The sequence below is a fragment of the Crinia signifera genome, chromosome 5, assembly GCF_055691185.1.
Source record: "Crinia signifera chromosome 5, ASM5569118v1, whole genome shotgun sequence".
Taxonomy (NCBI): Eukaryota; Metazoa; Chordata; class Amphibia; order Anura; family Myobatrachidae; genus Crinia; species Crinia signifera.
This window is the reverse complement of record NC_139221.1, coordinates 299,734,489-299,746,888: the sequence shown is the minus strand read 5'-3', so window position 1 is coordinate 299,746,888 and position 12,400 is coordinate 299,734,489. Positions and strand designations below refer to the sequence as shown.

At 43.9% G+C, this 12,400-nt stretch overlaps 1 protein-coding gene across 1 annotated transcript in view; it reads right to left on the bottom strand.

Annotated features, from left to right (window-relative positions):
* The window catches only part of LOC146081254 (ATP-dependent translocase ABCB1-like), a 107,808-nt gene extending 95,733 nt beyond the window's left edge, over window positions 1-12,075 (bottom strand). The window contains exon 1 of the mRNA XM_083189375.1: window positions 11,707-12,075. Within this exon, the coding sequence (XP_083045501.1) occupies window positions 11,707-11,795 (89 nt within the window). The 5' untranslated portion in view covers window positions 11,796-12,075. The remainder of the gene's footprint in view (window positions 1-11,706) is intronic.
* Window positions 12,076-12,400: the final 325 nt, after the last annotated feature.

Here is a 12,400-nt window from a genome sequence, read left to right as displayed (position 1 = left end):
CTGAAGAGGATCCTGAAGGCCGCCGTGGACGCTGGGGGACACCGTGGATGTCGGGGGCCATCAAGCCGCCACCAGGGGACCAGGTAAGTATGGAAAAAAAAATATTCCAAAAACCCTAAAAAAACCTTATCTAAAATGCTCGTGGTCCCAAGCATTTCGAATAATGGATACTTAACCTGTACAACTTTTTCTGGGTGGATCCTGGCTGCATTCCCTTTGTTTTATATGCTGAGGAGTCCTCCTCATATATAACACTAAAGGGGTTCATGTAGCAAACCAATGAAAAATGTAGATGTGTTTCCTTAACATTAATCATATTGGAAGCTCTTGGTAATTACCGTTGTTCCTTGGTTTGTTTCTAATATCTTCTATTAATGATTACTTTTTTTATATTTTTTTTTATTTTATTGAAGCGTAAAGGCCGCCATACACTATGCGATTTGGGCCCGATTTGACCCGATTTGGAGGAATCGGGCCGTGAAATCGGGCCAAATCGCATGTGCAGACATCCCATCCGACCCGGGATTCGGGAGGTCGGACGGGCTGCACATAAGATTTGTTAAATCTTATGTGCAGCCCAAGGCGGGCAGGGGACGCAGCGTATAGTACGTGCAGTGGAGGGAGCCGAGCGGGGGACTGTAAGCAGGGAGCCGGGCTAGAGAGGCAGTGGGTGCACTTTCCTGGGCGGGGGGGGAATGCCGCAAATAGATACTTCCAGGCGGTGAACGCCGCAAGGGGATCAGAGACAGAGACCGGGTAGCGTAGGGGAAGCCGGGCACATAGAAATGAATGGACAGCCAGTAATTGGCTGAGAGCTCTCTGACGGAGAGAGCTCTCAGCCAATCACTGACTGTTAATTCATTTCTATGTCCGCCCGCTGCTGCCCGGCTTCCCCTACGCAACCCAGTCTCTGCTCTCTAGTCCCCTCGCGGAGTTCACCGCCTGGACCAGTGCGCCCACTGCCTCCCCTGCCTGGCTCCCTGCTTGCAGTCCCCCGCTCGGCATCTGGCTCCCTCCATCGCAGGTACTGCAGGCTGCGTCCGCTGCCTGCTTGCAGCCCCCATGCCCTGCTCAGCTCCCGGCTCCCGCTGACAGCAGCTCCCGGGGGGACTGCATGTGATAAATCGCATGCGATTTATCACATGCAAAACCTGGCACATCAAGTGCCAAATCGTATGTGACCCCCCCAGGGGAGTTGTCAGTAGATTAGGTTCGACTTGTCCTTCCGACAAGTCGGCCTAATGTATGTTGGCCTTAAGAGTAAATTCAATACAAATAGTTCGATGCACAAAATACAAGAAGTGAATCTCACAATATTTTGTCAAAATACAAAGGTATATTACATCAATGCAGTAATAAGGCCTATTAATGATTTCTTATTCTGCAGTGTTGTATGTGACTACCATGTCAACCACAGGCACATGACAGAGTGAGAAAAATGGCTTTGGATTATCTCTCCAATTCTTCTTCTGTACTGTAGTATGGTCGTCTACTTATCTCCCCTTTGATTTCACATATCTTGATGAGAGATGTTAGTGTGTGTGTGTGTGTGTGTGTGTGTGTGTGTGTGTGTGTGTGTGTGTGTGTGTGTGTGTGTGTGTGTCTGCTAACCATCATTTGCAATTTCCAAAAAGGTAGTGAAAAAATAATTAGATACATGCTTATAAGGTATGTAGGGGCAGATGTATCAGCTGCACTGTATCATTTTATAGGATGGCAATGAAATGGCAATGCTTATTGGTTGCCATGGGCAACTTCTCCACTTCTCCACTCTTATCACAGCTTCATACCTTTACCCAGTGACCTAACCGTGGGCCTGATTCACAAATGGCAGCAGGTCCACTGCAGAAAGCAGAACGGGCCTTGCCATGTTGGAAACAGTTTACCACTGCCGCTGCATGATTGACAATCAGCAGTACTCAGGGGGTGGCGGGAGGCCTGCGTTTGTAGAAACAGGGAGGTGTTGCCCCATTTTCTGATAGGGGTAGTCCAGGGTCAGTATGTTACTAGGGCCAGATGTACTAAACTTGAAAAATTATCAAATGGAGAGTGATTACCAGCCAATCAGCTCCTACTTGTCATTTTTCAAACACAGCCTGTAACATGGCAGGTAGGGGCTGATTGGCTCCCTGTTTATCACTCTCCATTTTATCACTTTTTGAAGCTTGATACATTATTATTATTAATATTATCGTTTATTTATATGGTGCCACAAGGGTTCCGCAGCGCCTAACAATAAACGAATAACAGTACAAGAGAATTTAGGACAAGTACATGGTAAATAAGGATAGTTCCATCAGGGGACAGGACACTGAAACAATCATCAGGGTGGCAGAGATATGTATATATTCTTAGAAAGGCACATGAGGAGAGAGGGCCCTGCTCGTGAGAGCTTACATTCTAAAGGGGAGGGTTAGACAGACAGGGGTGACACAGAAGGGGAAGCAGTGACCATAAACAGAAGGTTAGGATGAGAGATGGTCGGGTTTTACGCAGGAGGGTGGGACAATGATCAGTTCAGACTTAGGGGCCGATTTATCAAAATTGTAAAAAAAATGGTAATCAAATGGTGATAATAACGACTAAATTCGCATTGCGATTTTGCTTAAAATCGCATGAATTTATCATTATTCACCTCGCAGGACAGGGCTTGCGAAAAAGCCCTGTCCCTGCGAATCCAGATCCCTGAACTCCCCCGTTATTATCGCACTGTGTGATGCCTGGATCCTACTGCGCATGCGCAGCTAATAGAAAGTAAGCCAGCCGGCTTTTACTTTCACTTTCCCCCGGCGTGTCCTGTGTAGCTCCTTGCTAGAAAAGCAAGCAGCCAGGACTGGAGCTGGGGAAGCTGATCGGAGGAGAGGGCTAGGTGCTTCACTAAAGTTCTTTAATAAAACTGTGTAAAGAGGTGAGCTCTGTATCCCACGTCCGCTCCTGCTTTTATTAGTATGGGGGAGAGATCCTTGCAGCCCCGTCCCTCCCCAGTGCTGCTGCCGTAGATGGGGGAATGTACAGCAGCCAGGAGCTCAGGCAGGAGAGTCCCTGTGTACTCCTGAAGAACCAGTGGGCTCCGCTGCCTGCGCTGGAAGTGCTGCTGTACAGTGATGTCCCCGGCAGCAGTGAGGAGGGGGATAGAGGGGGGGGAAGACAGGGGGGAGAGACGGAGATCACCTGCCCATATGCGTGTAACGAGCAGGAGCTGGCAGCTGCTCGTAAATCAGAGGAAGGTTCTGTGCTCCTCTTAAATATATGTGTGCTCCAAGTCCTGCTAAACATTCCTGTCCCTGACAGCAGCGACCAGAGGGAGGGAGGGAGAGAGGGAGGGGGGATACAGGGGAGACAGGGTAGACATGGAGCTGCAGGAATCTCTAACCCCAATACAGTGCATGCATGCACGGAGGCAGACAAGATTACAATAATAAAAGGTCTCTATTGCCCTGAGACTGAGGGGCCCATGTAATAAACATACACATAGGGGAGAGAAGAGGAAGATGGGGCTGCTATAATAGGCTGATAGCACAAATGTAGACACACACACAGGGATAACGCCACTAAGAAGTGGCGATATTATCACACAGGACCCTTCCGAATTTATTTTACAATTGAAGTTTAATAAATATGAGTAGATCACATTTCCCATTATGTTTATGTGAAATGCGATCTACTTTCTAAAAAAATGCGATAAATCGGTTTATGAAGAGAAATTTGCGAAAACCTCTACAATTCATAATTAGTACATTTCAGTGAAACTAAAATAATGTGAAAAGAGTGCGAAAACACCCGTTTTCACATTATTTTAGTAAAAATAATGTTAATAAATCGGCCCCTAAGACATTTTAAGTCCCTAAGATCCTAAGTAGGCTTCCTGGCCTCGCAGCCTCCTCTTCCTTCGGTTAGCAGAGTAAGCTCCCGCACACGGTGTGGAACATCACGGCTGAGGGTCCCAATGTTGGATCCCAGCTTGTGACGTTGGACGCATCGCTGGGATCGCATCTACATGCAAGAGGCGTCTTTCTACTGAGATGTTTCCGGCATGCCCCACCTTATAAGCGGATGGACATGCAAAGCTGCTTGCAGGCGACTTTGTATTTCTGTCCATTTATGAATCAGGCCCTAAGACAAGAGTGTACAGGGGCAATGCAACCTGTAACTACTGCACATTAGGGGCTTCCACTTGCATCTGATCTGTAGTGCAGGATCTTGTTTCAATATCTGTCAGGAGGGAATAGCATATATACGCTTCCTAGCAAGCAGCTCTGAATCGGGCCTCTAATACACAATGCACAAATATCCCATTAGTTGCTGTGATTTTTCATTTTTCGCACATTGCTGCATGCGGAAGCAGAAGTATGTCACACTGCACATCATCAAATGCCATGTGACTGTGGTTACCGTGGTAGTCCATTTCACTCTACTGTATATTGATCAATTATTAATGTCAGGTTGAAGAAACAAATCAAGGAGAAATGGTAAGTTCAGTATCCAGATTCTTTATTCATGGGATTGTTGCTTTACAATGTTTTACATACAACCACAAAAGAAATAAAACATTACCAATGTAACATTATCATACTATTATATATACTATCACTTTTTATGTTAGACCTGCATAAGTGTCAATAGTTTGTTGTTATCTAAGGATCTGGAATTTTGACCTTTCTAAATTGTGAGTTATTGGGTGTAATATAACCAGGAACATGTACTGGATGTGGTTATAGTGGGTGAAGTGAAGATACACAATAAGCAGGTTTTATGTGGGCAAGAAATATAATACTTAAGAAGCTGTAGTAGTCAACAGCCAATAGCAGTATGGACAGGCCTATAAAACCATAAATCGCTACAGGGCCTTACAGTCACTACCCGTGTTACTGCACATGCTAAGTGGACTCTAGACTTTGTCATTCAAAGTTGCTGCACCAAGTATGGATATGGATTTTCTTTGGTGATCTATTGATCCCTACTCTGAGTGATCCCTATTTAGGTCATTTGATCTAAAATAATGAGTATGTTTTATAAATAAGTTATTACATTTGGTCATCTACATAACATAAAGTAGTGGACCTATATAAGCAATGAGTGAATGGAACAAACGAGTTTGTGAAAGAGAGTTTGTATCATGAAAGTCTTATACTATGGGGGGGCGGGGTAATTCAATCCCGGGTCCCAACTGTTGGTACGTCCTGACAGTCGGGACCCTGGCTCGTTTTCGGCCCGCTTGCCAGTTTATCGGCAGGCGGGATTCAATGTGCTGCCTACCGATCGGCAAAGAGGGGGCGTGTCTGCGAAAACGGACGTGAATTGTCGAGATCCGGCCGTGATCTTAACAATCAATGTCCGCTTTCGTCAAATGGCCCGACTGCTGTTAAAGTCAGATTCATTCTGATGGCTGCCTCTTCAATGCTGTCAGGAACTACAGCATTGAATAGGTGCCTGCCACTATTTCCCCTGAGGGAAATTGCAGCGGGGAGTGAATACCCCCCATTGTGTGAATATGTGCACTCGAGAAATGCGAGATCCAATTACAAATGACAATTCTCGGTAGTCGCATCAAGGTTATGTGACTTTTCTACAATAATACCCCTTTTACACCAGAGCCGCGAGCCGGATTATTGCCACTCCAGTTCGGCCCGGTGGTATAAGAGACCTGGGAGAAGTGCATGAGAAAGTGAGGAAACCATCCTCAACGGTCAACATAGGGGCAACTGAGCATATAGTAACAATTTCAGACAGCCGCGGCCGAATAACCCAGCAATTACCCGGAATGTAAAGCGCCGGCTTATTTGGCCGCGTGCTGTCAGTCCCCCCTTCACAAAGAAGAGCAAATCTCCGGGTCTAAACTTTAGGCCCGGTAATTTGCTCAATTACACTGGGTTTTCACCTGTGTGAAAGGGTCACTCCGGATCCTAGACTCCGGGTCTCTGACCCTGGTCATTTGCAGGGTTGGAAACCGGAGTTTTAGATCCGGATTGACCCTTTCACACAGAAAAAGTACCTGTGTATTTCTTGAAATTCCCAGGCGGCACTGCTTCACCCGGGAATTTCATTTTCTGTGTGAAAGGGGTATAGCAGCCTCGTAGTGGCCATAAGGAAACTGCTGGATGTTGCCAAAAGGTGTCATATAGATCATTCTGCACTTTTTATTAATGGTGTAAAAATGTTATGTATGTAAAGTGATATCTTAGTGTTTTAATACCATTTCGAAGAAGGTTGTAGAATAAAAACATTTTTAGTTCCCATCTGCAAGTTCTAAAACCCCTCTCAATACAACATACATACTGGTCCCACATTATTCACATCTCCACACACCTGTCCCACATTATTTACACCTCCACATACCTGTCCCACATCATTTATATCATCAGGTAGCTGTCCCACATCAATTACACCTCCACATACCTGTCCCACATCATTTACACCTCCACATACCTGTCCCACATCATTTATATCATCATGTAGCTGTCCCACATCATTTACACCTCCACATACCTTTCCCACATCAATTTCACCTCTACACACCTGTCCCACATCACTTACACTTCCACATACCTGTCCAACATCATTTACACCTCCACATACCTGTCCCACATCATTTACACCTCTACATACCTGTTCCACATCATTTATATCATCATGTAACTGTCCCACATCATTTACACCTCTACACACCTGTCCCACATCACTTACACCTCCACGTACCTGTCCCTCATCATTTACACCTCTACACACCTGTCCCACATCATTTACACCTCCACCTACCTGTCCTACATCATTTACACCTCTACACACCTGTCTCACATCACTTACACTTCCACATACCTGTCCCACATCATTTACACCTCTACATACCTGTCCCACATCATTTATATCATCATGTAGCTGTCCCACATCATTTACACCTCCACATACCTGTCCCACATCATTTACACCTCTACACACCTGTCCCACATCACTTACACCTTCACACACCTGTCCCACATCATTTACACCTCCACATACCTGTCCAACACCATTTACACCTCCACATACCTGTCCCACATCATTTACACCTCCACATACCTGTCCCACATCATTTATATCATCATGTAGCTGTCCCACATCATTTACACCTCCACATACCTGTCCCACATCATTTACACCTCCACATACTGTACCTATCCCACATCATTTACACCTCTACAGAACTGTCCCACATCATTTACACCTCCACATACCTGTCCCACATCATTTACACCTCCACATACCTGTCCCACATCATTTACACCTCCACATACCTGTCCCACATCATTTACACCTCCACATACCTGTCCCACATCATTTACACCTCCACATACCTGTCCCACATCACTTACACCTCCACATACCTGTCCCACATCACTTACACCTCCACATACCTGAGTAATGAAGGGAGTGAGCGGGGTGACGTGGCGCTATCTAGGGATCTGCCTGATGGATCTCTCGAGGTGTATCCCAATTTCACCTCAAGGTAAAGACAATAAAAAAAGGGTGTGGAGATCCACTCGTGGGCGCTCCCTGTGGTTCGGAAAGTACAAGAGGGGAGAATGGAGAAAATAAAGGGGGAGTAAGGTACTTCCCTTTGTCTTCTTCTCCTGAGTGGCTACTTTCTCCTGTAGATATTCTTGGGTTAGGATGTTCCTGATTCCAAATGTGTCTCGGTGATCATATGGAAAGGGTGAGATAAAAAATCAGAGAAATCCACAATGAGAAGTGTCCCTGGGGTAAAGGGTATGTTATTATGTCACTTCGAGCTACGGTGGCGTACCGAACTCACTTGTGACAACAAGGATACAGGTGTATCAAGGTATCTTTGGGTTGATAAATGAGATGGCGTACCCGTACTCACGTGGTAGGACGAAGATCAAAGCGCATCAAGGTTTCTTTAAATATACGAATTTTATTGGACAAGGTTAAAACATCAATGGAATAAAAATTGGAAAGAAGGTGTAAAGTGGAAGGTGTGGTGCCTTACCAAGTGATGGTGGGTGAAGTCAAGCCGGATAACATGGTAATGGGTGTATGTTATCCGGCTTGACTTCACCCAACCATCACTTGGTGAGTACGGGTACGCCATCTCATTTATCAACTCAAAGATACCTTGATACACCTGTATCCTTGTTGTCACAAGTGAGTTCGGTACGCCACCGTAGCTCGAAGTGACATAATAACATACCCTTTACCCCAGGGACACTTCTCATTGTGGATTTCTCTGATTTTTTATCTCACCCTTTCCATATGATCACCGAGACACATTTGGAATCAGGAACATCCTAACCCAAGAATATCTACAGGAGAAAGTAGCCACTCAGGAGAAGAAGACAAAGGGAAGTACCTTACTCCCCCTTTATTTTCTCCATTCTCCCCTCTTGTACTTTCTGAACCACAGGGAGCGCCCACGAGTGGATCTCCACACCCTTTTTTTATTACCTCCACATACCTGTCCTACATCATTTACACCTCTACACACCTGTCCCATATCACTTACACCTCCACGTACCTGTCCCTCATCATTTACACCTCTACACACCTGTCCCACATCACTTACACCTCCACGTACCTGTCCCTCATCATTTACACCTCTACACACCTGTCCCACATCACTTACACCTCCACCTACCTGTCCTACATCATTTACACCTCTACAGAACTATCCCACATCATGTAAACAGCAAATTATGTGAACATCAATTAAAATGATAGAAATCTGCAAAAACAGCTACATGATGGAAATCTAATCAGCTTTAATTTATAACAGAAGCACAGCAATCACACAAGATAAATATACCTATACTAACAGGCAAAGTCCAGATTCAACAACGTCCACAAATAAGCTCTAGAAAATAATAAAATACAGAATATTCCAAAATCATTTTTTCATCTACAAAACAGTCAACAGAATTAGCAGTTTAATGCTATATCATTTAGCATGGATGGAAATCAAATTCTTATAATCCATGTTCATAAAACGATTAGAATACCATAAATACAATGAAATTGCCATGACATAAAGTACAGAACAAGTACTGCTATCGGTATCCGCACTCATCATAGATTGAACCTAAGTCAACAGTCATAAGGTGGACCACTATTGGTGGACAGTCAAAGTTTGACGGGGTCCAAAGGTCGACAATGAAAATGATGACAGGGTCCAAAGGTCGACAGTCAAAAGGTCAACAGGGTCAGAAGTTCAACAGTGAACTGAGCGTTCACATTACACTGAAAATCATATTTCCATTAAGAAAACAGTGTCAAAATTCAGTCAGAGTTTAAATGATAGAGGTCGATGTACTTAGGCTTGGAGAGAGATAAAGTGGACAGGGATAAAGTACCAGCAACCAAATCTTGTCATTTTTGTCACAGTCTGTAACATGGCAGTTAGGAGCTGCCTGTCTGTTACTTTCTTTCTTTTCAAGGCTTAGTACAAGATCCCTAATTAAATAGTTAATGCGGTCAGAGAAAACATTTACCCAAAATATTTTGGCACAACCCTAAAAATATTTTTTTTCCATTAAGAAAGCACGTCAATGTTATTTGTTAATGGTGGCCTGCTCCATGCCTGCCGCCCCGTACACACTACACAATTTTTTTAAATGATGTTGCTCAAAAGGACTGATCTGAGTAATATCGTTGAAAAATTATTTTTAGTGTGTGCTCAAAATCGTTAACAATGCGTTCTCCAATGCATCATTTGCGGAAGCCCCGCCCACATCGTCTTTGTATGCGCCTCAATCTGACTATATGTCAGTGACTCAAGCATAGCGGGGGTCCGGTGACGTCACGGAACAATATCGTTAATCGATATTGTTCAGTGTGTATGCAATATACTGGCACTGCGAAGAAATTGTCACTTTCGCCCAATTCAATTGGAAGGCCGATTTTTCACCTAGGAGTGGTGAAAAACACCTGGTTCGGCAAATAAACCATTTATCCATGTATTTTTGCCATTTTGGCAGTAAAATTGTGTCTGTTTTGGCTGCTTTTTGAGGCTTTATTCGCCTATACCTTTTCACTGAAAAAGAAAGAAAAGGCATTGGCGAAAAATGGCGGTGAAAATGGACGCAATTAAATAGTCTGAGATCAAATTAGTTCAGTTTTTTTGACTATGTAAAAAATATGGAAAGAGTTGAATAACCCCCCCCCCCCTTTACCAAAGTTTTCATTCAATTCCGTGTCTTACAACGTACAACCATAAATCCCTGAAAACACACCAGCCGATTAGATCATGTAATGGGCCATGTTCTACCAATAAAAACTATTTTCAGTGGAAATCTTATTGCTCGCAATGTTCACATTCTATTTTCAAAGCTCCAGCATGCATTAGGAAAACTCGTGAATTATAAGGAAACGCAGTCATTACTCTTGACTGTTGCAGATATTACACTGTACCTGTGCACTTCTTGCCTATACAGTATATTGAGTTATTCTTATACATAGGTGTGCGCACATTGAGTGTTAGGGGTGCACAGGCACCCCCAATTGCTGTGCCCACCCTTATGAACGACTCCCTGCCACTAGCAATACCAGCAATACATTTTAAAAAAGTATTTTGCTTTTTAGACCTGTATTCCATTAAAATTAGTGCCCATCAATCAATTGTGTGTTTTGCATTGTTAATTGTACTAGACCGTTGTCATATCACTACATACCTGCATCATCCATATATAATTTTTTACTTTATATGCATGTACTGTTATACAGAGTAATACGAATATTAAAACTGAAATAGGCCGGAGATTATGTTCTGGTTGAGAGACATTTTATATTTTAGCGAGTACCAATAGATGATGGTAAACATGCATGATTGGCAGTGTTAGACACACCCAATGGGCAATGCTAGACACGCCCAATAGGTGGTGCTAGACACACCCCTTTGAAGGTGCACCCCCTAATAAAATGGGCTGCGCACGCCTATGTTCTTATACAGTACATTCCTTACATACTGTGAGTGTGTTTGTCTTCTAAAACATAAAAGGAATCTTTCTGGTTTTATGTGATAAATCTTTACAGTCTTTCTGTAACAGCTTACTGAGTTCACAGACAGTGCTATAATCTATTAGGCTACACACATTCACAAAGTCAACATTTTCAAGCGCGTTGGATCTTATGATATTTAGAGTTAAATTACTGACATCTAACATGGGAACATCTGGAAAATATTGACATTATCATTTATTTCATAGCATTTACTTTGTAGTGCCGACATACTCCATTCTGCTTTACAAATGACATGTCGACAGTGAAAATGCTGACATAAGCATTACCAATAGATTTAGTGTTACTGTGAATGTGGACATTATGGGTGAGATTTAATAGGAAGAGAGATGCAGAAAGTGATATGTTTGGCAAGAAATCTCCAGTTTTTTTAAAGCGGCAATCATTTACACTGCAAAGTCAAACCGGTTTTGCAGTGTAAATGATTGCCGCTTTAAGAAAAAAATTGGGAGATTTCTTACCAAATCTCTCACTTTCTGAATATCTCATCCTATTAAATCTCACCCAGTGTGTCAACTATTGAATGTGTCTACTTGATGAACATGTATTCTGTCCACATACAGTGCATGTAAACTTGATGTCGACATAACCGCCGACATAATGCATATTATACATATTCTTACAATAAACATAACACCCAACATATACAATATATAAAATGAAAGCAGCAGCTAATAGTAATGTATATGGGAAAGTCACCTGTCGCCTTTGGGGTCGGTGATGGTCACTGTCACATCACCCGGGCCATTCCCAGTGCCGGACACTGCTCCATTCTGTGCACTCGCCATGTTCAGCCTGTCTGGGGTGGACAAGAAGAAAGTTTGGGATGATGGGGACTGTGCCTTGGCCGCTGGAGGAGATAGAAGGGAGCGCAGTTGCGCATAGAGCGCACTGGCTGCAACTTATGCGGGAGTGCAACTGCGTGTTGTGCCTTATGCAGAGCCGCTGTGCGCCGGAGTGATGGACGAGGCAGGGGGCAGAGATTGGGGAGAGGACATGCGCCTGCTCCTCCTCCCTGTAATACTATTATAGTCACTGCTGCTGGCAGATGGGCGGGTGTACTGTCCCGGGAATCAGAGGCTGCTGCTGCTGCTGCTGCTGTATATATCTGTTAATGTGTAATATAGATAAGGGTTCATGTTGTGTTTCTCACGCACAGTGTAAGTGGGGGTGAGGTAACCCCGCCTCAGTCACTGTACAAGTAGTTACATCAGGCTCTTCTGGCTTCCTGTCATGCTGCTGACTGGGTGTGACATCATGCATATTGCATTCATTGGGAGGGATGGGTCTCCTGAAGGTTAACGGGTAAAGATGATACAGTACAGGATTGGAGTATCATTAGTAAAGATGGAGTCACAGTACAGGATGGGAGTATCATCAGTAATGATGGAGT